Here is a 27,456-nt window from a genome sequence, read left to right on the forward strand (position 1 = left end):
AGAAGCACAAAAGGCTTTGAGAGAAGTTGAACTGGCTTTATCCAATGTGGTTGAAAGAGTCACTCAAAAACCCTTGGAAATATCAGTTTTTGCTACAAAAGAGGCACCCACAGCAGTCCTTCATCAAGGAGACAGAGTGATTGAGTGGGTGAACCTCCCAGCACAACCAGAACAAAGCCTTACACCTTACCCAGTGCTTGTGGCTAGGATTTTATTAAAGGCTATTAAGAGAGTAACACAATTATCTGGGATAAGTCCTGAAAAAATATACACATTCTATACTAACGCACAGATTAATGTATGCTGTGAGAACATCCCAGAATGGCAAATTTTATTAGCCACCGCTCCAAATTTTGCACATGGATCTCCATTAAAGATTACCCGGCTACTACATAATTGGCGATGGATTTTTGAAGAAAAGGTTTCTAAGGTTCCTCTTAAAGGACCAACAATCTTTACAGATGCCTCCAAAGAAAATATTTGTGCCATATACTCTCATGATTTAACCATAAAGAGAGTAATCAGGACTCCTTTTCAATCCACTCAACAGAATGAATTATTTGCTATCATGCTAGCTCTCACTTATTACCCAGGAGACGTAAATATAATTACTGATTCAGCCTATTCAGTAGGTGTAGTACAAAGAATTGCCACAGCCCAAATAAAATTTGCAGCCTCCAATATTTATCAGCTCTTTAAGGAACTTCAAGAGCAAGTGAGAAAACATCCAGGCAAGATTTATATCTTGCATGTCCACTCACATAGTGGACTTCCAGGTCCCATTTTTGATGGAAATTCAAAGGCAGATAGCCTTCTAACCATGTTAGCCAGTAGTCCTTTATTTCAGGAAGCACAAGAATCTCATTCTAAATATCATCAGGCTGCTCGAGCTTTACGTTTACAATTTGGAATCACAAGAGAGGAAGCTAGGAGCATAGTAAAAAGCTGTACAGCTTGTCTTCCTTTCCATGCTCCTACACTCCCTCCAGGGAAGAATCCTCGTGGTTTGAGACCCAATGAAATCTGGCAAATGGATGTGACCCATTATAAATCTTTTGGTCGTCTATCTTTTATTCATGTCGTGGTAGACACCTTTTCAGGATTCACATTTGCAATGCCAGCAGCAAAAGAGACAGCCCGAGTGGTCACTGAATTCCTTATACAGGCTTTTGCAATTATGGGTGTGCCACAAGCAATAAAAACAGACAATGGACCTGCATATACGTCCAAACATTTTACACACTTTTGTGCACAGTATAAGATTTTACATACCACGGGCATACCCTTTAATCCTCAAGGGCAGGCAATAGTAGAGAGAAGAAACAGAGATATTAAGACACTCCTCCAAAAACAAAAGAAAGGGGGAGCCACAGGTAGCCCTAGGGAACTTCTAAATTTAGTTCTCTATACCATTAATTTTCTAATTTTTGACAAAGATGCACTGGCTCCAGCAGACAGGTTTTATAACCCACCAGAAGGGCAGTGTCCAGTGAGAGCATCTCCACTGTCCTTAGATAATCGCCAGGTGATGTGGAGAGATCCAGAAAGTGGTGAATGGAAGGGACCAGATAGGTTAACTGCCTGGGGGAGAGGGTTTGCTTGTATTTCTTCAGCAGGAGAAGGAATCAGATGGGTGCCAACGAGTCATATTCGCCTTGTCCATCAGAGAGAGACAGAAAAAGAGAAAGGCCTCAAAATAAAGGAGAAGATCTAAGAAACATCTGACACTGAAAGAGCATGGATAATAAGAAGACTGTTAAAGAACTTTAAAAACCAGCAGGAATCATTGGACTTCCTCACACAAGATGAGACTAATGGACAATGGACTTATGGACATTTATAAATTTTCAATTTATGATTATGTTATATACTTCTAGCATGTGTTACGTTACTATGTTACTATGTGCTTATGTAATTTATGTAATTATCTGTAATACTTCCCATATTGATGGATTTATGTTTCAAGGTCATGACTGTCCTATGTTCTAAATCAAAAGAAAGGGGGAGATGTTAGGATTACTAGGTGAGAACTGAGGTTGTCTGGATGGTGACAAGGTGAGAATTCAGGTTTTCTGGACAATTACAAGGTGAGAACTCAGGTTGACTTGATAGAGGGGGCAAGCTCATTGGCTGGGGTGGTTCTTCCCAGAAGCCCTTGCATTATCCCACGCCCATTCTCTGGGAGGATAAAAAGAGACAGCAATGGGCGCAGAGGGCAGATCGGCTTGGAGAAGGATAAGAGCTGGAGGAGATTCAGAGCCAGGATTCAAGAAAAGACTCTCTGCATTACATCAGGCCTGACGGGGCTCTCTGCAGGAAGGGAAGTCACTTCTAAGGACAAGAGTTAACAGCAACTGCCTGGAGACAACGGTTCACTACAGGAAGAAGAATCTGTTTGAAAGATTTGAGTAGACACAGCAGATCTCTTCCCAGAGAGCGATCCAGCAGCTTCTGGAGACGACAGCTCGCTACAAAAAGCATACCCAGAATTTTCCCCAAATAGTGGTTCTGGAAAGGCTGTCAGCCATCATAACCTTTGGGTCCCAAGACAGAAATTTCTCCTGGGTATTAAGAAGCTGGAGAAGAGGAGATGACCATAAAATAATACTGCAATTACCCAATTATCCAGGATCCCGAAATTCTAAGTATGATTTAGAGTAATCTCATCCAAAAGCATAGTGTCATTCTTTCTAAATTAGTCCTAATCTTATTTGCTACTTTCCCTAGAAGGCATTCCATCTCCCACCTATGTAGGGCAGAACACTCCCTTCTCACCACTTTCCTATTTCCCTTCAAGCCTAGGCCATGAACACCTCCCAGTTACTTACTCCAAAATGCCCCCCCCTGCAACAGCCCTGCCAGCCACACTATATGTTTACATATTTTATACATATTCTAGCCTCCCTTACTCTAAATAGCACGTGATCCTTAAAGGGAGCAGCACATAAGCCTCAAGGGTATAAACTGTTATTTTTAATGAAGATAACCTTTATAACAACAACTAGCATTTATATATAGCTTATGGGCACCTAGATGGTGCAATGGATAAGAGCACTCTGTCTGGAAGAGTCTTCCTGAATTCAAGTCTGCCTCTAGACACTTACTGGCTGTGTGGCCCTGAAATACAACTCTATTTCAGTTTCTCATCTGTAAAATGAACTGGAAAAGGAAATGTCAAACCAGTCTAGCTTCTCTGCCAAGAAAACTCCAAATGGGGTCACAAAGAGTCACATATAACTCATCAATACAAGTGCCTACTATGTGCCAAGAACTGTACTAAATGTGCAATTACTATCTCATTGGATCCTTATAACAATGCTGCAATGGAGATGCCATTAGTATCCCCATTTTACAGATGAGGAAATTGGGACAATTACAACCACAATTAAGTGACTTACGATCATAAGCCTATTCAGTGTATGAGAACACATTTGGACTCAGGTTTTCCTAACTCCAGATTAGTGCTTTCTGACACTGTATCAAGACAAGTTATGGTGACCTGGTTTTAGCAATAACACACATTCTGATTGAATTTCACTTATCTCCTCCAGCAGGAAATGTGAACAGCAGCACTACAGCTGTACATAGTACAGTAACTTAACCATTTCCTAATATTTAATTTATTTTTTTGTCTCTAGTGCCAAGAAATAAGACCTAGCGCTTTTTAACTGTAGTTTCAAATTTAGGCTAAGTATGTAAACAAAAGAGGTTTGCCAAAGCTGTGTGGTTAAGATTCCAAACAAGAAACACAGAATTAAGGAGCCTTACAAATCTGTGATATTTCCTGAGTCAGTGCTGAAAATAGCTCACAGGAAAGAGCTGCTGTTCAACTATATGAATGGATCTTTTCATCAATTCCCATTTGTCAATGGCACACACTGGACAATCATATCAGAGTTGGGTCTATGTCATAACTTGGAAAAACTTGATTATCATTACTGATTTACCCTATTAGATTAAAAAGAACCCAGCAACTAAGATGAATGGATGTCCATCAATTGGAGAATGGTTGGGTAAACTATGGTATATGAATGTTATGGAATATTATTGTTCTATAAGAAATGACCAACAGGAGAAATACAGAGAGGCTTGGAGAGACTTACATCAACTGATGCTGAGTGAAACGAGCAGAACCAGAAGATCATTATACACTTCAACAATGATACTGTACGAGGATGTATGCTGATGGAAGTGGATTTCTTCAACATAGAGAAGAGCTAATCCAATTCCAATTGATTAATGATGGACAGAACCAGCTACATCCAGAAAAGGAACACTGGGAAATGAATGTAAACTGTTATTTTTACCTTCTGAATCCAATTCTTCCTGTGCAACAAAAAATTCAGTTCTACACACATATATTGTATCTAGAATATACTGTAATATATTTAACATATATAAGACTGCTTGCCATATGGGGGAGGGGGTTGGGGGAGGAAGGGAAAAAATCTGAATAGAAGTAAGTGCAAGGGATAATGTTGTAAAAAATTACCCATGCATATGTACTGTCAAAAAAATGTTATAATTATAAAATAAAATAAAAATTAAAAAAAAAAAAAAAAAAAAAAGAACCCAGCAACTTAATCAAATGCAAGATGGATTTACAAGATTTCTAATCTGGACTAAATAAGAAAATGATAGAAATTTAAGTAAGATTTGCACTATTGTCTTTCTACCCACGTTACTTTTACCTTTGGAATCCAATTCTTATCGTGCAACAAGAAATTTGGTTTTACACACATATATTATATCTAGGATATACTATAACACATTTAACATGTTGTATGGGATTGCCTGTCATCTAGAGGAGGGAGTAGAGGGAGAGAGGGGAAATTTTGGTAAAGAAGTGAATACAAGGGATAATGTTGTTAAAAAAAAAAAAAAATTACCCATGCATATGTACTGTCAAAAAAAATTATAATTATAAAGTTAATTTAAAAAAAAAATTTAAGTAAGGTTAAACCCTCTCGATATGTTGAGTCAAAAAAAAAAAAAATGAACAGATGTTAAAAGGAAGAATCTTAAGTTCAATAACCACAGTTCCTACCTCTAGAAGAGGAATATAATTCAGAGGCCATCTGGACCAATTCATTTATTCTACAGATGAGAAAATTAAGGTCCTGTCTTGTCCAAGGTAACAGATAATAAGCATCAGAAATAACATCTGAATTGAGATCCTAACTCCAAAGCCAACCTCCTTGCTTTCCTTTCTGACACTTATCACTTGTACTACTTTCAAGACAAGTTATGGTGAACTGGTTTTAGCAACAACATACTAGAAAAACACACATTCTGATTGAATTTCACTTATCTCCTCCAGCAGGAGGACCATACTGTCTTTCAAATTATGAGAATTAAGTTTCTTGGTAGAGGCATAACTATATATTCTATGCACTTAAGCTAAACGTTTGTTCTAGAAATATTGATAAAGACAGGCAACAAGCGTTTTTGTAGTGTCTACTATGAGTAGGCAGGTGGCACAGTGGATAAAATGCTGGCCCTGAAGTCAGGAAAATCTGGCCCCAGACTCCAGCTGTATGGTCTTGGTTAAGCTTTTTAACCCTCTTTGCCTCAGTTCCCCATCTGTGAAGTGAGCTAGAAAAGGAAATGGCAAACCACACTGTTATATTAGCCAAGAAAACCCCAAATGGGGTCATGACAAGTTGGACACAACTGAAAAACAAATGAATAAAAATTTGCCAAGCACTGTGCTAAAGGCTAGAATTACAAATACAAGCAAAAACGAAGATAATTTCCTGCCTTTAAGAAGTTTATATTGTAACAGAAGACAACACATTAAAAGTATCTGAATTGAGGGATTCAGACTATGGCGCAAAGATGGTAAGCTAAAGATGCTAATAAAAAATATAATATCTAATATATAAAAATATTATATTATATATAAACATTATATATAAAATATAATATCTAATATTAATTGCAATTTTCACAGTAAAATAGTGAAAATACTCTCTGAGTCCAATGGTTGGAGAATGGCTTTTAAGAATTTCAGCTGTAGGGGCAGCTAGGTGGTAGAGTTAATAGAGCACTAGCCCTGAAGTCAGGAGGGCCTCAGTTCAAATCTGGTCTCAAACATTTCACATTTCCTAGCTGTGTGACCCTGGGCAAGTCATTTAACCCCAATTGCCTCAGCATTTAAAAAAAAATTTTTTTTTCAACTGTTTCAGATAATTCTCCACTAGATTTATTCTGATGCAACATCTTGGCTGGGCAGAGAAAAGACCTAGGATTTATATATAATAAATCAGATATATATATATAATAAATTTAAACAAACCATATAATCCTTTGACCTAAGTTTAGGCATAAACCTAGATACATAAATGAACAGACAGATATAATATTAGATATATATATATAGTCACAGAAATATTAATGTAAAAATATGTTCAATTATCAAATCATATGTATGTTAATATACACATATTATAATCATTGTTATACATCAATATATTAACATGCATCAATATATACAATGCATGTTTCTATAAAGCATTGCCCACATTTGTATGTGTATGTGAATGTATGCACACACGCACGCACACACACTATACCTAGATCTTAGTCACAAGTCCCAGTACTCAAACATCAGTCAGGTTTGATGTTTTTCCTTACATAAAGTCAACAAGCATCTTTGTAATTCTGTTTGATGTTTAAAATAGAAGTAGGACTTGGAATCATTCCTCTTCAAATCACAGTATGGTGATTAAAGTTTCAGCTTCCTTTCCAAAAGTACAATAGATTCAAAAATAAGAGAACAAGGAACCAATCACAACCCAAATTTGCAATGATTGGCAGCCATACTGAGGGGATTTGAAACTGCTATTTGACAATAGTAAAGAGTTGGTCCCTTTCTTACAAACAGGTTGGTTCCCCATGATTCCTAAGTATAATGACCAAGCTCAAATCCTTGGAGAAAAGTGGATTAAATATACCTTCCACCCTTCTTGGTATCAGTAGGAGGTCATGAATGAGGAATATTATAGACACTGCCTGACAGAGGAAATGTGTTCTGTTAAACTAATTTTTTTCTTTCTTTTTTTTAATCATTGTTATAAGGGAGAGCTTTCTAGTAAGAGGAGGGATACAATCACAAATTAATACAAGGAATTGATCATAATTTTTTAAGGAAATGTTACAAATGATAACCAGATTCCCAAGTCCAAGCTATAGCTGAAATACAAATTTTAAACATAAAGAATTCAAATCACCGATAAGAAAAACGCAAATTAAAACAACTCATGAATTTTAACCCTCTAGGCCAATCAAGTCTTCTAAATACATGACACCCTTCAGTTTCAAAATACATTAATTTCCAAATGTCCCTCACCATCTCCCTACTCCTAAAATAATCTACCTTTTGGCCCAGAATAAGAGGTTGGAAAAAATCCACTTAGCACAAAAAGGCCAAAATAAATTCCTTGGCATGGTATATGTTGCAACATTTTTCAATAAAAGAAAGGAGGTGAATTTTCTCTGCTGTTCTCTGGGTTGAAATAGGATGATTTCTAATTAAGTACCCACTGTTTTTATCACAAGAACTTTCTCTTATAATCTTTCAATGGGCCTAAAGACTCCTAATTTAACATATATATTTCACAAGACTGAAACTGTCTTATGTAAAACTCCCTAATTCAAGTTTTGGATTTACTTTGGGAAAAAAAAGCAAAAGATTACTCACCCTCTGCCAGGGTGATAAACCTGACAACAGCAACCTATCCTGTCTTTCTCTGGGTTTCTCATGACCTTGGGTAAGGGCTCTAGATTACAAATGCCTTTCAACCAGTGTGACTGTCCGATCATTTCAAAGCTCCTTTCATCTCCCTTCTTTCCCCATTAAGTGGAACATCTGGAGCACATTATAATATTGTCACAATCATGAACCTGAAGTCAGGATGACTCCTCTTCCTGAGTTCAAATTCAGCTTCCAAAATTGACAAGGTAATAGAAGACCCTGACAAGTCATTTACCTATTTGCCTCAGTTTCCTCATCTGTAAAATGAACTGGAGAAGGGAATGGCAAACTACTCCAATATCTTTGCCAAGAAAACTTCAAACCGAGGGGAGGGGGGGGGGGGAGAGGAGGGAGAAGGGGGCACAACTAGGTGGCACAGTGGATAGAGCACTAGCCCTGATGTCAGAAGGAGTTCAAATGTGGTCTTAGACATTTAAGACGTCCTAGCTGTGTGACCCTGAGCAAATCACTTAACCCCAAGTACCTCAGCAAAAAGAAAAAAAAAAAAAAAAAGAAAACTTCAAATGGGGTCACAAAGAATTGAATACAACTAAGTAACAACAACATAGTTATGGGCTAAGATGGAGGATTTGAGGCATGCAACACCAACAGATCTTCCTCTACTTCCCTGGTAGAATAATTACAGCTCGCATCATATGATATTTAGCTAGCCCTTTATAAAAGTTATCATATTTTATCCTCCCAACAATCCTAGGAGGCAGATGATATTGTCTACATTTTACTAATGAGAAAACTGAGGCAGACAGAAATTAAGTGACTTGCCCATTAAACATATTAATCAGAATTAGAACTTCTTTTAAACATTAGTTTTCTTCACTTCAGGTCTAATGCTCCATCCTTTATGCCATTCATTGTAGTCACTTTATATTTATTTGGGATATATTTTCTATGAGAGTCAGCCAGAGTACAGTGGACAGAAAGGTCTAAATGTCAGAAAGGACATGGATAGGCTGGTAGATCCTCAATACAGACCACCAGCAGCAGCAGCATCACCAGTATCACCACCAGCAGTACCACCAGAATCACTAGCATCATCACCAACAACATCTAAGGAAGGGTATTGGACTAGATTGAGCTCTGAGGTCCTCTCCAGCTCTAAGGCTTCTACCTTAAGTCTTCTACTTTAGGATTTTGAATGATTCAGAGCATAATCTGCAATTCTCATTTCCACACGAGGAAACTCTGGGAATAAGACAAAATGTGTCCCCAGGCTTGGGTGAAGACGCTATCTCAGTGACAGGCAGGATGTTAAAAACCTCAAGCAAGAGGACAAGATATTATAATTATGAAATATTCATTAAATAAATATAGCACTGTTGGACCCCAAGCAGAGCTCAGCAGGACTCCAGGCCCTGTCATCAATCCAAACCACAGCTCTTTCTAATTTTCAAAGAAGTCATTAGACAACTCAAGAGACCACCCTCCAGACAGATTAAAAGATGAAGTTTCCAGAAATGGGCTACAGTGATAAGGATTGTAGAGCTTTGTTTTTTCAGCAATAATATTTTCATTTAAGTTTCTGATAACCCTGATTTATTTTAAAGAACTCAAAAAGAAGGAAGAAGGACTGGGTACAAATCTTGCCTCTGATGTTTACTCACTGTGTGACCTGGGGACAAATTATTTTATTTTTCCTGGTCCTGGGTTTCCTTCTCAAAAGGAGAGGCTTAGACAATAAGGTCTCTGCAAATGCTATAACATCTGTCAAGCACTTTGCACAGAAGTCGCACACAACTGGCAATTAATAAATGTTCCTTCCTTCTTCCTGCTCTCCCCTTGTACCTCTGTATCTAGGACTCTACAAGCTCTATGATGATTATGTATTACAACATGGGATCAACGTCATATTTGTCACAATATCACAGGAAAACTAGAATTGAAGATTTCCCATCGCTTCTAGACCAATCCACAAGGAAACCAATCTCCTTTTATGACAATCCCAAGTAGGAGTAACTCTCATTCTTTTAATCTATCCCCATTTTAGCTATCTCACATCTGGGTGGAATTTAAACCATGAGAATACAGGCCCCCTCTACCACCCACTTGTTCTGGAATCATTACTCTGTTCACAGAGAGGAAAAGAGTAAAGTATTGGTAAAAACAATCATGACAACAATAACAATAGTTAACATTTATATTGTGCTTTCTATATGTTGGACAATGTGCTAAATGCTTTACAAATATTAGTTCATTTGATTCTTATAACAAGGCTGAGAAGTAGGTACTATTATTATCATCCCCATTTTACAGATGAGGAAACTGAGGCAAACTACAATTATTATCCTCATTTTAATAATAATAATAATACCATCTTTATAATTCATTTCATTTGATTCTCACAACAATCTTGGGAGGTAGGTGCTATTTTATAATTTTATAAATTTTATAAATTTCCTCATTTTATAAATGAGGAAACTGAGGCAAACATAGGGTAAGTGACCTGCTCAAGGTCATACAGCTACTAAATATCCGAAGCTGGATTTGAATTCATGTCAAACATTCTTGTTCCACAGTCTGCCAGGACTAAGAGGAACCTGAGGCACTGTCCACCAAACATGGCAGCCCTGGGAATGTTCCTTCTAAAGGATTTCTGATTCCCACTCCACCACATCATAGGTAAAAACACTTTGCTTGCCCAAAGTCCCAGAGGGAAATCTCATCCAGGATTATAACTTGGCACCTCTAGTCCCAAATTGAAAGCCAGCTCTCACCATGCCATTGTGGCCATCCTCTTTGTCCTCCTATCAAAAGGGGCCTCAGTCCTGGGCTACGACAGGTTTCACTATATCACCACTTCCCAACCGGCGCCCACCCAGTCCATGGCTCAGCATGCCAGGCTCTCCCTTTTCCAAACCTAATTGCCCTAGATGTATTGTCTTCATCTACTAAGGAGAGGAACAGAGACCGCCTGGCATACTAAGCATCTAGGAGGCAGCCAGGAAGACCAGGCTACTAATTGTGTGAGTTTTCTGTGCATTATTTTCCCACCTGTAAAATGAGAATAACAATAATAATAGGGGTGTTGGGAAGGTCACGGGATCAATGTCTGTAAAGCACTTTGCCAACATTGAAGCTATAAAGTACTATAAATATCTGTACTACAAAATACTAGCTGTTTTTATTATGGATTCTATTTATTTCTCTCAAGCTTAATAAAATGCCTATTGCAAAGTAAAAGCTTAATAAGTGAGGTTTCCCCCCATACATTCACATTAAAAGCATCTCAGGCCGGGGATGGTGGTACAAGGGGGTAATCCCTACTCCTGGGGAGACTGAGGCTGAGCTGAGAGTGAGGGGGACAAGCTGATGAGGCATCAAAATGGAGTCAGGAACCAATACAGTGAGACCCCGGGGAGTTGGGGGCCAGAAATCCCCAGACTGCCTAAGATGGGACGAGTGATCAGTAGTGGGTTGACCTGTGAGTGGCCTGAGTGACCCCGTCTTAAAGACAAACAAATACAATGAATTTGGCATTAAAAAAACAACTAAAGATCAAATAACAATGCCAGAATTACTATTAAGAGCTGCTTTTTTTGATGAATGATGACATTAAAAAACCTCACCCAGTTTGGGGATGCATTCCTTCCATACTTTCCAGACTCTTTTTTCATTATTTCAATTTCAAAATAGAATAATACCTGCAGAAAAGCTGCAATTAGTCACAGGATACTAAAGCCCTTGGAAATACTGTTTTGGTAACTTGCAACAGCAATAGATCTGACCAGGCAACTTCGATTCTCCAGGGCCTGAACGTAAGCATTTCAATGCTGATTAAGCTGAATTAATTCTACCCATCCCAATGGGGAAGAGGGGCAAGCAAGAGGGTTTGAGTGGAAAGGATGAGATGGATGTTTGAAATGCTAGTGGTTAAGGCATGTCCATTCCATCACACCAGGCCCAGAGCAGGAATTTTTTAATCTTTTCAATGTGGTGAAGCCTTCTCAGAATCATGTTTTTAAAGATACAAAGTAAAACGTGAGGATTACAATAGAAACCAATTACACTGAAACATAATTACTAATTTTTTTTTTCATTTTTAAAAATCAAATTCACCCAGATTAAGAGCCCCTCTACCATGAAAGACAACTGTTATCTCTCTCAGGGGAGGGAAAATTCAAAAGGGGCCATCACAAATGCTAGACTTATCTCTCCCTACTGGAGTCGATTCCACACATGATTGTTTCCCATACAGGGATTCCACATGGGGGGAGGAGGGAAGGGAAGAAGAGGAGGAAAGAGTTATCCACAGATAATATTTCTTCAAGAAAAACAAAAACAGATATTTTTTCAACACATGCTATGTTCACTACTTTTTTCTGGCTTTTTTTTTTCCTTTTTTAAATCTCTCCCATGGTTTTTCCTTTTTGTTCTGGTTTTTCTCTCCATACGTGATTTATAACGCAATGTATATTAAAAATAAATAAATTTACTAGAAAAAAAATTTAATAAAAGGCTCAACATCTCTAAATTCTTCATGGCTGATCTTGGCCTAGTTTAGACAATACTTCCCTGTTTTGCCCTGAGAGCTGTCCACCCAGTCCCACCTCATTATTAGCCTGTCCTCAACCCCATTTCTCCTTATGCTTTTGTCCCCTCACTGGGACATTATGGGCAAACTGCTCTTGCCCATACCAGACCAAGAGAATATATCTATCTTTTGTTCCTCATCCCATGAGAGATAGCTGCTATCATAGCCATTTTAAAGATAAGAATCTCAGACATATATAGGTTAAGTGACTAGTTCAAAGTCACATGGCTAGCAAATTAGGTAATTCCAAATGTTGTCACCTTTCCACTTCACTTCCAATAAAGTTACTCATTGACAGGAATACAAAAGACCAGAAGGGGAGAATTAAGCACTTCATTCAATGATTAAATCACTTGACTCTATTTGCCTCAGTTTCCTCATCTATAAAATGATTGATCAACCACTCCAGTATCTTTGCCAAGAAAACCCCAAATGGGGAAACAAAGAGTAGGTCACAACTTAAGAAGAAGAAGCCCACAAGGGGCTTTACCAGTCACTACCATAGGAGTTGAAAACACAGAAAAGGTTAAGAAACCCTCAGAGAGATAACCTAATATGGCCCAAAGTATCAGACAGAAATGGGCTGTCCTAAATTGAAGAATCTCAGCAGGAACATAGTGGCAAACTACACATTAACACTGTCTTTTTGCATATTTATGTTTTTAAATACATTTTAATCTGATTTGGTTTGTACCCACAATGGGTACAAGAATGGTCCATATTCCAGCTATTTCTGTGTAGCAGAGAGAGGACCAGATATGGTTCTAAGAGACACAGGTTCAGATTCCATATTAGACACTTAAAAGCTGTGTGCCCTACACCAAATATTTACTTTCTTTGGTGCAGCTGACATCAATGTGGGGGTAAACTCAATAACCTCTAAAGAGAGCTTTTAGTGAGTCTAAATCTAGAATTCTACAGTCATACATGGCTTATGCTCTGCTGTGGAGATGCACCCACCAATCACAAATCCCCAACTTACTGAATCACGAGTTCCACTGCCACTCTAACAATGCATCACAGACAATAACAACAATGTCAATTATGACAATAATTGGGGAAACAGACTTGTCTTCAGGAAGACTTGGGTACGAAAAAAATCTCACGAAAGGCAGTTAGTTAAGACATTGTTCTGCTTTGATAGGGGGAGTTTCTTCATTCATGTCCTCTGTCCTCTCCCCCAGACAAAAGCCCCAAACCCTAAACCCCTACAAGAGCCATGTTGGTCTAACAAAAAAGTTTGAGTTAAGACCTAAGTTTAGTCTCTAATTGTTCTCAATAATATCTCAAATAAGAGATAGCAGCACTTACTTCAAAGGGTCCCGTGATGATCTAAAGAGCTAATATTTCTAAAAGTATTAGCATAATCCATAGTAGATGCTTTTTAAATGCTTATTCCCTTCCCCCATTTCACTCAATTGCAAAAATCATTTTATCCCCCCCGTATATAAATAGAACAATACATCATCCCCGAACCATTTATATCCAAGATCCAAGCACAAAACCAAAATAACCAAAATAATATTAACAGGTCAATTTTTTTACCTGGAATGCAGAGGTCCTGATGCTTGCTGAAGTTGGCTATTTACAGCTACATAAGGATCTTCCATCTCATATATACTTGCATCAATATCTTCCATGGGGTCAGCATTTTGCCCCTCAGAATCTGGAGTTTTACGTGTAGCCAAGGTAAATGGCAAATTCTCGTATTCTGGAGTTTCCTCATAGCGACATATGTTTTCATACTCTGGGGCACAGTTACTTGCTCCAGAATTAAAAAGGGTTGATGACATCCCTTCCCTGGAGAGCATTTGGTCATCCAAAGACTCAGCTTTGGGACCATTAGGGAGGTCCACCTGAGTCCGATACATCCTCCTCTTCTTGTGAGAGGCTGGGCTATGCGTTTCTGCAGAATATGCCTTAACTGGTTTACCCCTCTTTTCATCTGCCAAGGGCATGCCTTGCTGACTGTTATCAATTCCTCTGCCTTCCCTATTGGAAGGACGTCCTGAGGCTGTCTCTCCAACCTGGCCCCCCCTTGACAGAAACCTCTGAAAATCACTCTTCATGAAACAGATGGACAATTTCATGTTAAGCAATTTCTTCAAGGAATTTTTCTTTTGAGGGTCTTTACAGGGCTTATTGCATCTGTCCATGTCCACTGCTGACAATGACTTGGCTCTAGGTTTGGTAAGGGAAGGGAAGGACTCACTATTGGGAGACAGGTTGGAGGATTTTAAAGATTCTGGGCTCCCCGGAAAGGGCAAAATAGGATGAGGTAATTTCCACACTGGTTTTTCTGAAGTTTTGATAAGTTTTGGCATATCAAAGGAAGATGACATACTATGTTCTTTGGGGGCCAAATGCCTAAGACAAGATTTGTCCAGGATTCCACCTGGCCTTCTCTCTTCATCAGAAGGATAGGAACTATTTTCTAAGAGTTCCTCAGAGGCAGCTTTCTTAAGACGTCCAGCAGCTGGCAAGCTGTGCCTCTGAGGCTTTTTGGGGGCAATTTTTACAGGACTTTCATCACTGATGGTAGCCTCTTTGTCCATTTTAAATGGAGATCCATGCAGAGAACTGGGGGCAGGCAAATGTTGGTTGTAAGTCAGCTTCAGCTGTGTTGGCAGACTCATTGACTGCTTATTACATTTTGTATAACTGGCCCTTCTGTCCACATTTGGTGATACATCAGCATCAGCTACTGTGTTACCTTCAGGATGGGAGCTAAAATCTGCAGGTGGACAATCAGCAATTCTTTCAACCTTGTGAGAAGTTTCTGGAGATACAACATTCTGGCCTTCAGAAGGTGTTAGGTTTGCACACTTTTTGTTCCCAGAGTCAGCAATCAATTCATTCTTGCTTCCCTGTTCTTCTTTATCATCAGGTTCATGGTTACACAAAACAGTGGTCCCCAGAAGAGTAGTTTGATTTGATTTTTTCACATATTGTTCAATAGGAGGAGAGGGGTCACATTGAGAATTACTTAGTTCATCAGTGCTTTCACCTGGAGCATCAACATACGCTTGCCGAATTAGGCGGGCAGTCCGAGGCACTCTGGGCTTTGGGGTTGGAAGGTTTTTGTGGCATGGTGCCAAGGGCTTTTCCGAGGGAGTGACTTCCTCAGCTTCTGATTTCTGATTGCCTCCCTCTAAATAATGAGCACCACTTACTGGATCATTCTCCACAGTTTTGTGGTCAGATGAGCAAATACCATTAATTTTGACTTCTGGCCAATCCTGACTAATCTCAAGCATTTGGATCCCATCCCCAGGAAACTGGCAGTTATGGGTCTGTGGAACTTCATCAAAATCAGAGAGAGACTGAGATAAAGCTGCACTATCAATGTTGAATTGTCCGTTAGCATTGCAACTGTCATCCATTTCCTGGGTGTTTGTAGGTCTGTGCCTCAAAGGCGAAGCTGCAGGAGAGGACCCAGAAGGTATTAAAAAAACATTCTCCAGTTTCTCTTCCAGAAGGTTGGAAACTTTTAAAACTACTTGATTTTTATTCCCCACTTTTTCACTCTGAGCATCATTCTTTTTCTTAGCTTTTGCAACCGAGGGAGAGTCCCCAATGTTGATGTTTTCTAAATTTTCAAGCGTTTCAAGAGGCTCTAAAACAATGTGTTTAACACAAAAATTATCTCCATTCCCACAGTTAGGAATACGTTCAGTATTTGGTGAACACACTGGTAGGATATAAGGAGTTGTCTTGTCCTCTCCATTCTGGCATTTAAGCTTGTCTGAGTGTTCTGATGATTCCTGCTTATGTTCCTCCAGGAGAACAAGGTTTTTCCTGGATGGGGACAGCCTGGTGTCAGGAACTGGGGACCCCTTTGGAACTTTTGGCTTGGGGGCTATGGCGGGCTTCGAGGTCTTTGTTGAAAGGACATTAGAAACCACAACATCCGGTTTGGGTGCAATGGGAGGTGGTGCAGGCTTACCTCCTACCAAAAACTTGGGCTTGGGAGCCAAGGGTGGCTTCTTAGTTTCTAGAAAGAAAAAAAAAAAGCAAATTTACCACTCATAATTATGTAGTGCTTTTAAAGTTCACAAAATACTTTAAGAACATTAATTCTCATGTGTTCCCACAACTCTGAGGTCTATACTGTTATTACCCACACCTTACAAATAAGGAAGTGAAGTCAGAAAGTTAATCAATAACCATTTATTAAGTACCTACTAGTACACTGTGCTAAGCCCAAGATACAAACAGAGGCAAAAGAAAATCCTTCCCCTTAAGGAACTCCCAAGTTAATGGGTAAAGTAATATGCAAACTACTAGGTACAAACAAGCTATAAAGGGGATAAAGAAAACAGAGGAGAGGTACTAAAATGAAAAGTGCAAGCATCTGAGACCAGATTTAAATTGTGTTCTTCCTGACTCAAACTCTAATGCATTAAAACTATAACACAAAAGTAACTACATTACATTGCTGCCTTTTTTGAGGCAGATATGGCATCCTTCCTCTCAGTGTGTCAGGATCACAGATCGAGAGATATAATGTAACGGTAGAGGTTACCTAGATCAATCCACTCATTTTACCCATAGAGATCAAATGACCTGTAAAAGGGCACAAAGTTAGAAAAAAATATAACCAGGGGTCAGCTAAATGGCACAGAGTTAGACATGAGCCCTAGAGTCTGAGGAAGAAGGGAGGGATGAAGGGAGGAAGGAAGAAAAGAAGGGAGGAAGGGGGAGGAAGGAAAAAGAGGAGGAAAGAAGGAAAGACAGGAGTAAAGGAAGGAGGGAAGGAAGGAGTAAAGGAAGACAAGCATATGACCTAGTAGGGAGGGGCCCCTAACTTTATTAGTGCTATGTGTAATGCTTCAATAGTGCTATCTGTAATGTATACATAGCAATATACAATTAGCAAGTTCATTCATTCACAAAGAATTTAATCCAAGTCATACCACCAGAGCTCAAACAATATAAAATGAAATTTTCTAGCCTTTTTACCAACAGTCTTAACATTTTGCTTATATTCATTCATGACACTCATCAACAAAATAGTGGACAAATTCTCTTTAATAGACATTTCCATTATCCTGACGATCCTTTAAATTTCAAAAGCATAAAGAGAAAATGCTATACACATTCAGAGAAAGAACTGATGGAGTCTGAATGCAGATCAAAGCAAACTATTTTTACTTGTTTTTTTCCCCTGATTTTTTTCCTTTCTATTTCTTCTTTTACAACATAACTAGTGTGGAAACATATTTTACATGATGCACATGTATAACCTATAGCAAATTGCTAATCATCTTGGGGAGAAGGGAGGGAGAAAAATTTAGAATTCAAAATCTTTAAAAAAAAAAATGAATGTTGCAAATTGTCTTTTATATGTAATTGTAATGTAAATTACATGTAATTTTTTTAATGTTGGCATGATTTACTTTTTTTAAATATAAAAAAATGAAAATTTTTTCAAACTGAAAATCCATTTTTGACTTTCTCTTTTATATTCAGCATACTGTTCATATATTATAATATTAACACATTAACTACAACTTCCAGTTTAGTGAATATTCATCAACAGCCTTGATTTTAAACTTTTGAAGGCAAGGCCAATGTCTGATTTCATTGTCAGTGTGGATTGTGGTAGACCCTTACACACTGACTGAATTTGAATTTCGAATTCTATAAAATAGTTATTAAACAATTAATTACCTTGTGCTATTTAAATATGCCTTCTAAGAAGAAACTTGCATGCCAGGAAAACACTGTATAAGACAGACTTTGTCCTCAGACACGATAACATATCTAATCACTGATCATCATTGAAACTACCATCAAATCAACTGCATTCCACCAACCAATATCTATTTATTAAGTGGTTATGGAGGCATGGACTTCCTGTGTTCTAAGAGTATCACTCCAACTTCTTGAGGGGAAAGACCCTCCCAGCCTTATCTTACCTCCTTTAGACATCCTACAACAATAAATCCGTCATTAAAAAGTTCGTGATTGGGGGCAGCTAAGTGGTACAGTGGATGCACCAGCCCTGAAGTCAGGAGGACCAGAGTTCAAATCTGATCTCAGACACTTAACACTTCCTAGCCATGTGACCCTGGGCAAGTCACTTAACCCCAATTGCCTCAGCCCAAAAAAAAAAAAAGTTTGTGACTGCTACCCGTTAAAGTAACAATTCTAGCCTGTTCTAAAGGCAGTTATTAGCTGGTGATTTTCTTTTCGAGAAAGGGAAATTAGAGGTAGTTAGATGGTGTCATGGATAAAGCACAGATACTGTAAAGTCAAAGAAAAACCTGAGTTCAAATCCAACCTTGTACACTTATAAGCTGTGAAACCTTAGTCAAGTTACTTACCCCTGATTGCCTTTCAAAAAGGGAAATTAAAATACTTTAAAATGCTGAGCTGAGAGTGAGGGGGAGAATTATTCAAATACCACCAATTATTAGCCTAAGCATGTATAGCCATTGGACTTAAGGGCCAAATAAAAGACATGTTAGTCAAGAGAATTCCAAAACAGGGGTTCCCCATTACATTTAGCAAATCTATGATAAAAGTCTGCTTGGCTTCAAGCTTTAGGGGCAAAGAGAAAGAAAGAAGAAGGAAAGGGAAAAAAAAAAAAAAAAAAAAAAAAAGGAGGTAAGCATTTAAATATCTAATATGGGTCCAAGTGAGTATATTATAAATATTCTCATTTAATTCTCACAACAACCCTACATTGTTCAGTCCTTTTTCAGTCATAGCTACCCTTTATGACCCCATTTAGTGTTTTCCTGGCAAAGATACTGGAGTGCTTTGTCATTTCCTTCTCCAGTTCATTTTACAGATGAGGAATCTGAGGCAAACAAGATTAAGTGGCTTGACCAGGATCACACAGCCCGTAGCTGAGGCTAAATTTCAATTCAGATCTTTCTGATTCCAAATCCAATGAGTTACCTACTAACCCCAACAACCTTATGAGATAAACTGAGACAGGCAACAGTTATGTCCATCTATTAAATACCCAAGGCCACATTTGAATTCAGCTCTTTGTGGCTTCAGACCAGAGCTCTTACTCACTGTATTTAGCTATTTAAAGAAACTAGGGGAGAAAGAGTATTGTCATTTTCTTTCTCAGGTCATTCAAGAATCAACATGTTTAAGAAAAGTAGCCAAATCCTAGGTAATGCTTCAATCTAGTTGCTTTATCAAATGCAAAGAAAGGAGTGAAATACTTGCAAAATACTTTTTAAGAGTTTCCAAAGTCAACTTAAAAATATGTAATGTAATGTTTTTGATGTTTGTTTTCTTTCTTTCTCTTTTTTTCCCCATTTTGATCTGATTTTTCTTGCACAGCATGAATATGGAAATATGTTTATTTACTGTCTTTGAGAGGAGGCAGGGTAAGAGAGAAGGAGAAAAATTTGGAAATAAGGTTTTGCAAAGGTGAATGTTGAAAACTATGTTTGCTAAATAAATAAATATATATATATATATATATATATTTTTTTTTTAACATATACTTTAACATATTTAAGATGTATGGGACTATCTCCCATCTAGAAGAGGGGGTGTAAGGAAGGAGAGGAAAAGTTGGAACAGAAGTTTTTGCAAGGGTCAATGTTAAAAAATTACCCATGTATATGTTTTGTCAATAAAAAGCTATAATAAAAAAAATAAAACTATCTTTGTGTGTATTTGGAAAAATAAAATACTATTAAAAATTTAAAATAGATATGTAATATAAAATAAATATGTAAATATAAGCACATAAACATTAAATATATAATGAAAATAATAATATGAACATGTGCATATGTATATACAGGTATGTATATATAAGTACACAGCTATAGGAGTAGATAAATATAGATGTATATATAGATGGATATATGTAGATTCATGTATAGATATATAAAGTATTATTGATGTTCTTCATGCAAAAGTTAGGAAAGCTAGGGAAGGAATAGGGAGAAAATTGAAAAACCATTTGCCCTGGAATCATTTGCCCCTCTGACTTTGATCTAGTCTCAGTTTCCTCAGCTCTAACACAAGGAGATTGGGCCAGATGACCTTCAAGATCCTTTCTGGCTAGAGTTAAAAAAGAATTCTTTTCTAAATCAACTGAGCAGATGCTGTGATTAAAGTACTTTCAGCCATGGACCAAAAGTCCTTCAACTTTTCCTTCTTCAACTCACCCCTCATCAAAGATAAAGAAATCTGAAAGACAATGTCATGTTCAATTCAACAAAAAATATTGGGGCAACTAGATGGCGAAGTGGATAGGACACCAGCCTTGAAGTCAGTTCAAATCTGACCTCAGACACTTAACTCATCCTAGCTGTGTGACCCTAGGCAAGTCACTTAACCCTAACTGCCTCAGTAAAGAAAAAAAAAATGTTGAAAGCCATCTTTACAATAAATACTATTAAAATAAATAAATAAAGTTATTATTAAAAATATATATTAAGAGCTAAGAACCTAGAGGATGAGGGAGGGCAGGGAAGAATGAATAGAGGGCTAGGACAAATTTGAAGACAAAGAAAATGCTTTCCACTGAAGGCTTCATGGAGGAAGTAGCACTTAACTTGAACCTTAAACAGAGCACAGAGAAAAAGTAAGTGATAAGTACCTTGGTGGGGAGAAGGTATTATGGGTGGGGGAGGCCCCCCAAGGGGAAAGAATTCTTAAGGAGCTTAAAATCTATCCAAAAATGTGCTGAAAGGAGGGAAAGCATTAGCAGTTAGAATGATTAGGAAAATAGAAAAATGTGGCCTTCTAATTCTAAGAAGGCAGTTCATTCATTCAACAAGGATCCATCAAGGACAGATGAGTCAGGAACTGTTACAGGAAGGGGCTAATCGTCACAATGCTACAGAAATGGAAGCTGAAGCACCATGTAAGAGGCAACAAGAAGGCCAGTTTGGCTGGGCCAGAGAGTGCCATGTATTTAGAAAAGTAGATTAGTATCAAGCTGTCTAAGGCATTCTATTTCACAAGTATTTGACTAGGACAAGACATTGATCTGGGCAAGGAGGAAAGTGTGAATGAAGACTGAGACAGTGAGATGAATGAATGCAGAGGACTGAGATAGTTTTGGTAGAATATGGAAAGGGAGTCACATGAAAGAAGGCTGGAGAGATAATCTGGAGACAGAATGAATGCCAGGGTCAGGAGAATTTATATTAAGGCTTTTGGTCAGAGGAGGGAGCCAATCCAAAAGGTACAAAGGATGAAACTCCATGTTCATTTTATATAATTGGTAATATACTTATTTATACTATATACAATTTATATACACACAAACATGTATGCATATGCATTTATGAATACATGATGCTTCTTCCATTAAAATATAAGCTCTTTGGGGACAGGGCAGTGATATTTTCATTTTATGTTTGTATTAGAGAGAAAATATACTAGCAGCAGGCACGCCTATCTGTCATAAGGGCAGATGGATGGTAGAGTGGAAAGAACCCCAGACCTGGAGTTAGGAAGTCCTGAATTCAAATGTGGCCTCAGATAATTATTAGCTATGTGACCAGTCACTTAATCCTTCTTGCCTCAGTTTCCTGACCTGCAAAATAAGCTAGAGAAGGAAATGGCAAGCCATTCCAATGTCTTTGCCAAGAAAACCTCAATTGGGGTCATAAAGAATGGACATCACTGAAAACAATTAAACCACAAAAATTTACACCTTGGTAAAGTTAAATGGAAGGGGAATTAATTGCATTTTTAAAGTGTAGAATATTCTGAAAAGAAAGCAAGGATATTACCCTTTAATAGCATTATTCTTTCATTAAAAAATAATAATAATAGGTTGTTTTAAATAACCATGCTAGACTCCAATGGTAACTGGGTTATCAGAATTTATAGGGCTTTTCTCTCCAGTGATTAGACCCAGAGAGTCACAGGGAGGGAGCCTTTGAAGCTGTTTGCCAATCCTGAGCAATATTGTTCAAAGGACAGCAAACCATCAAGAAGAGTATGGTATATGTGCTCTCAAGCTGAATATACTTCATCAGTGTTTGGCTATCAGCCAGGCCTGAGGACCTCAAATTCTGGATTCAGTTCTATGGCGTCTTCTGAAAGAGATGCTGCAAACCTTTTATTTATACAGCTGCTTATTAACTCCAGGGAAAAATAAGGTAGGAAGCTAAAAACACCAAAAATATATAAGCAAATAGTACAAATAGACTAGTCAGCAGTGTACAGTGTTGCTGTACAGGTAGCTGGGGTGAACTTCTACACACGAGTAATGTCGGTGACTCAGTGTCCAGCTGTTTTGTGATATTAGACAGATGAATGACTATATGGTTCTGGCCTATAACTACATAGTTAATAAAGCTCTAAGGTAGAGATCTTAGCAATCCATCAACAAGTATGTAATAAGCCTCAGCTATGTACCAGGAGACAGCTAAGTGGCTCAGTGATAGAGCATCAAACCTAAATTCAAATGTAATCTCAAACACTATGTGATCCTGGGCAAGTCACTTTACCCTGTTTGTCTCAGTTTCTTCATCTGTAAAATGTGCTGAAGAAGGAAATGGCAAATCTTTCATGTATCTTTGCTAAGAAAACCCATGAGGAGCTCACTGTCATAAAGAGTCAGATCCTAAACAACATAATAGTATGAGGCACCTAGGTGATGCCGTAGTGCACAGTATACTAGGCCAGCAGGTAGGAAGATTCATCTTCCCGAGTTCAAATCTAGTCTCAAATACTTACTAGCTGTGTGACCCTAGGCAAGTCACTTAATTCTGTTTGCCTCAGTTTCCTCTCTGTAAAATGTGTTGAAGAAGGAAATGGCAAGCTACTCCAGCATCTTTACCAAGAATACCCCAACAATATAGAAGTCAATCCCAATGAACTTTGGACAGATAATGCCATCTATATCCACAGAAAAAACTGTGGAGATTGAATTTAAATCAACATATGCTATGTTCACTTCTTTTTTCTGATTTTTGTTTTCTCTCCCAGTTTTTCCCCTTTTGTTCTGATTTTTCTCTCCCAACATGTTTCATAAAGAAATGTGTATTTTAAAAGTTAATATGCATGTAATATCAGAAAAAAAATAAATTAAAAAAAAGAAAAAGAAAACTCCAACAACAAGAGGGCAAGGACTTAGCCTGTTGTTTTTTTTGATTCATAGGCTAATATTAATCCCCTTTTATAGAGCAGCAAACCGAGCCTCAGAAGGTTAGATGTCTTATCCACAATAACACAGCTAATAAAGTTCTGAGGTGGAGCTCTAAACCATCCATCTACAAAAATGTAATAAGCACCAGCTCGGTACTATGATAAAGTAAGACATGCCTGCTAACAAGGAGCTCCCCTACTTTTGCCTTAAACCCAAGGTGTTCCTGATAAACAAATAAGACAAAAGCAATAAAGAATTGCTCCCATGTATAGTATCATGTTGATTCTTTGCTTTTAATACCCTGACTTTTTTTTTTTTTTTAATGCATTGTTTATAACTTTATATGTACCATCTCAATGAGGGGGGGGAGAGGTTGGGGAAGAGAAAGAGAGAATCTAGAACTCAAAAGTTTTAAAAACAAACGTAAAAGAATGGTTTTGCCGGTAATTGGGATAAATAAATAAATAAATAAATGCACTGCTTAACATTATTCTAAATCCAGGTCAAAGGAAGTGTCACCTGTTTATCAATGTGCTTCAGCACGTAGGTAAACATGTAACTACCTATAGCAGTACTGGGCTTTTTTGTGCATTTTTCTTACTAAAATAAACAACCCCACCATCACCACCACTAACCATGTTTATGAACAGATCTAGGTGAACCACTCCTTCGTCCAGAAGGGGAAAACCTTTTTAAAGGTTAAATAATTTTGTTGCTAACTCTAAAACACACCTTAAAGCAGCAGATCACCACAATATATCACTCACTCTATAGAAATGATTGGGGGTAGGGGGGAGCAGATGACTAGCTCTTCCATGTTCCTCCTTCCAGCACAATGAAAGAAACCTCCGGACCCAACAGATGGGCTGAATAAAAAGAAGTCTCACAGCTTTCTCTGTATCACCATATAAAACAATGGAGTAATAAACTAAATTAAACACAGGAAACCTTCCCATTTTTCAACACGAAAAAAAAAGTGCTTGTGGATTTTCTGTTTACGAAGCTGATAACATTAAAATACACACAGGCACATGCACCCAAAACACCAGTCATCATAGCAAATCTCCGTCAACGAGCAAGTCATATAAAAGTGTTTTTCTATTTTCTAAGTTTAAAATCTTGTCTGCTCTGTATGTTACCTTGCCTAAATGAAAATGTAAATACTATTACTAAAGACATGAATATTTTACAATTTGGCATAGTTGAAAAAACGTTGGCAGCCTCTTGATTCTTAATCATTAGGGTTTAAATTATTTTTACTGGTATAGAAATTTTTTAAAGACTTAAAGCTTTAATGACTTAACCCAGTTGAAGGAAAAAGTCAAGTTTTCCATAAAGTAGGAGTCAGTAAGAGAAGTTTTACATACATTCAATAGTCCCAACAGTGTGCTATTTTATGTGACCTATTTCTTTTTTATTTATTTAAAATTTTATGTGACCTATTTTTTTATTTAAAATTTTATGTGACCTATTTTTTTTATTTAAAATTTTATGTGACCTATTTCTTTTTTTTTTTTAATTTAAAAATTTATGTGACCTATTTCTTAAACTGTCAAAGGGGAAATGCCTGAGATAAATTCTAGGAATAGGAATAGTAGGAATAACCTACCCACTGTGACTTTTCATGCATGCTCTTAGCTAATTAAAAAAGAGAGCTCCTCTCTAAACTCAGATTTCTTCTAGACAATCCGATTCCACCCGGCCGTGCTAAACTCAAACGTATCCTCACTTCTGAGATAGCACATATCAGAAAAATCAAGAGGACTGAGGTGGTTTCCCATTTCCTAGATTTTAAACAAAAGCCAGGAGGATCGGAGAAACTTTTCACCTGATACGTTAGGGTTGAAGTAAAAAGGCTGGAGAGATGTTTGCTGAAAGTTTATCTTCAGAAGAGCATGCAAATTTTTTTTTCTCGAAGGGGGTGAAATAAAAGATCAAAATTGTGATTAAAAAAAAAAAACATCACTGAAACTAATCACAGAAAAGCTTAGGAAATAAAAAAAAAAAAGAGGAGTCATCCACAATCCCTTAACAGGAGCAAAAAATGCCAGCATTGTTTTGACTGGAAAGAGTTCCGAGGGATAATAGATTTAAAAGCTTATAGACCCGGCCCCTCGTCCCAAGCCTCTCAGGTTAAACCGGGTGTGGAAAGTAACGCAGTCGGAACTTGTCTCCTCTGCGGATAAGTTTCGGGTCCCTCCCGGGGTTTCCCGAGATTCTGAGCCTTCCCGTTCTCCCAGCACAACTCTCCTATAATAATGTTTTCCGGCGAGGTTGCGCACAGCGGCCCCGTATTCCAAAGAGGAGCCCCGCTGCCCCCCCCCCCGGGAGTTGAAGGGCCAGCCCGAGGCCTCGGACCCTGACAAGCCCCAGGAGGTGCCCCGGTGTCGCCTTGTGAAGGAGGACCATTGTGTTCCCTCTGGCAGCGGAATCCCAGTCAGGTCAGCGCTCGCAGATGTCCTCGGTGCCTGCACTGGCTGATCTGGGAAAGGGCAGGAGCAGGAAACTCCAGGCTTCCCGAGGCGCTCCCGGGACTCGGCTGGCCGGAGCAGCAGCCCTGGTTACAAAGTTTCCAGTGGGATGAGCGCGGTCTCCAGGCACTTACCGGCGCTGGAGTTCATGATTCCTCCCATGCGGGCGCTCTCTCTCTCTCTTCTAGTCTCTTTCTTCTCTTTTCTCCCCGCTGCCTTTTTTTTAAATTCTTTAATCCATGGTTTCCAGTTCGGAGAGTGCAGGAACCGAGAGCCGCCGCTTTCGCATTACGTCCAGCCGCTCGGGAGCGCCGGTACAAAGGCAGCGGCCGGCTCCGGGGGTTCTCCCGACGCTCGCCGCCGCGCCAGCCGCCCGGCCGGCCTAGGGGCAAGGAGCGCGCGAGCGCCCCCGAGCCGAGCTCCCCGGGAAGGTTCTGAAAGCCCGAGCGCCTCCCGGACGAGCTCTCGGGGAAGGTTCCCAGAGCGCGAGTGCGTTCCTCCCTCCGGCCCCCACCCCCGGCGCGTGCGGGCTCCAGCTGGCTCGGCTCCGAGGGAGGCGTTCCGAAGGGCGAGCGCGCTCCCCCGGCACGCGCTCAAAAAAAAAAAAAAAATCAAGAATCCCGGACCTCTCAGCGCCCCCTAAGGGTGGCAGATTTAACAGCTAAACGTACAGCCCCGGGGAAATCTCAGGATTTCAATCATTTCTTCGCCCCCGCCCCTCGGCTGGCCGGAAGAGAGGAACCGCAAACCGCGGGACATGCTGGGAGATGTAGTTCAGCACCCCTCTCGAGCCCGCTCGGGGCCCGCACGTCCCGCCCCCCCGGGCTGACGGACTTCATTTCCCATAGTGCCGGGGCGGGTGGCATGGCGGAGAAGGATGACACCGGAGTTTGACGAAGAAGTGGTGTTTGAGGTAGGGGGACGATGGAGGCGGCGCCGCCCCCCAAGCAGGGGCTTGCCCCGGGGTAGACGCGGCGGGGTGTGCGGGGCTGGAGGCCCCTGAGGTCCGGGCGGGGCCGGGCAGGGTGGGGCGGGGAGGGCTGGGCTGACAGGTGTGAGGGGAGAGCGGCAAGCCTGTACCCTTTCTCCGCCTCGCCCGAGGCAACCCGAGTCCGAGGACCCCACCCGGCGCTTCTCTAGGTCCGTCTCAGTTCTGCGCGCCCCCGGCCTTCCCCCAGCTCTGGGGGTCCTGGACCACCCCAGCTATGCGCGCCCCCGGGAGCCCCGCCCTCCGTGTCCCCGGGCCTTCCCTCAGCGTTGGGGGCCCTCTACCACCCTTAACTGTGCACGCCCCCAGGAAACCCCTCCTTAGAGATATGCGGCCTTAGGCCTTCTCCCCGCTCTGAGCATCCTAGACCACCGTCCGCTGTGCGCGCCCCCATCAGCCCTCCCTAGTCATGTGCGGCCCTAGGCCTTCTCCCAGCTCTGGGCATCGTAGACTGCCCTCCGCTGTGCGCGCTCCCGGGACCTCTCCCCTCCCCTCTAGGACGCGCCCCCGGACCTTCTCCCCAGCTCCGGGCATCCTAAAGCATCACCAGGCAGGTCCAGCTTTGTGCTTCCCCCAGCTCTGGCTACCCACGGGTCCCAC

At 39.7% G+C, this 27,456-nt stretch overlaps 2 protein-coding genes across 7 annotated transcripts in view; one reads left to right on the top strand and one right to left on the bottom strand.

The window, feature by feature from the left end:
* Positions 1–26,537, bottom strand: part of LOC141544764 (nuclear receptor subfamily 2 group C member 1) — a 266,102-nt gene extending 239,565 nt beyond the window's left edge. For both annotated transcript variants that reach the window (XM_074271280.1, XM_074271281.1), the window contains exons 1-2: positions 26,003–26,537; positions 13,851–16,299 (exon numbers count right to left, since the gene is read on the bottom strand). In XM_074271280.1, coding sequence (XP_074127381.1) covers positions 13,851–16,299; positions 26,003–26,030 — 2,477 coding nt within the window. In that variant the 5' untranslated portion in view covers positions 26,031–26,537. The remainder of the gene's footprint in view (positions 1–13,850; positions 16,300–26,002) is intronic.
* A 116-nt stretch (positions 26,538–26,653) lies between these two features.
* Positions 26,654–27,456, top strand: part of VEZT (vezatin, adherens junctions transmembrane protein) — a 94,410-nt gene continuing 93,607 nt past the window's right edge. For 3 of the 5 annotated variants that reach the window (XM_074271291.1, XM_074271289.1, XM_074271292.1), the window contains exon 1: positions 26,654–26,781. In XM_074271291.1, the coding sequence (XP_074127392.1) occupies positions 26,746–26,781 (36 nt within the window). In that variant the 5' untranslated portion in view covers positions 26,654–26,745. The remainder of the gene's footprint in view (positions 26,782–27,456) is intronic. The other 2 variants (XM_074271287.1, XM_074271288.1) reach the window with 1 other exon arrangement.

This window comes from Sminthopsis crassicaudata, chromosome 5, assembly GCF_048593235.1.
Source record: "Sminthopsis crassicaudata isolate SCR6 chromosome 5, ASM4859323v1, whole genome shotgun sequence".
Taxonomy (NCBI): Eukaryota; Metazoa; Chordata; class Mammalia; order Dasyuromorphia; family Dasyuridae; genus Sminthopsis; species Sminthopsis crassicaudata.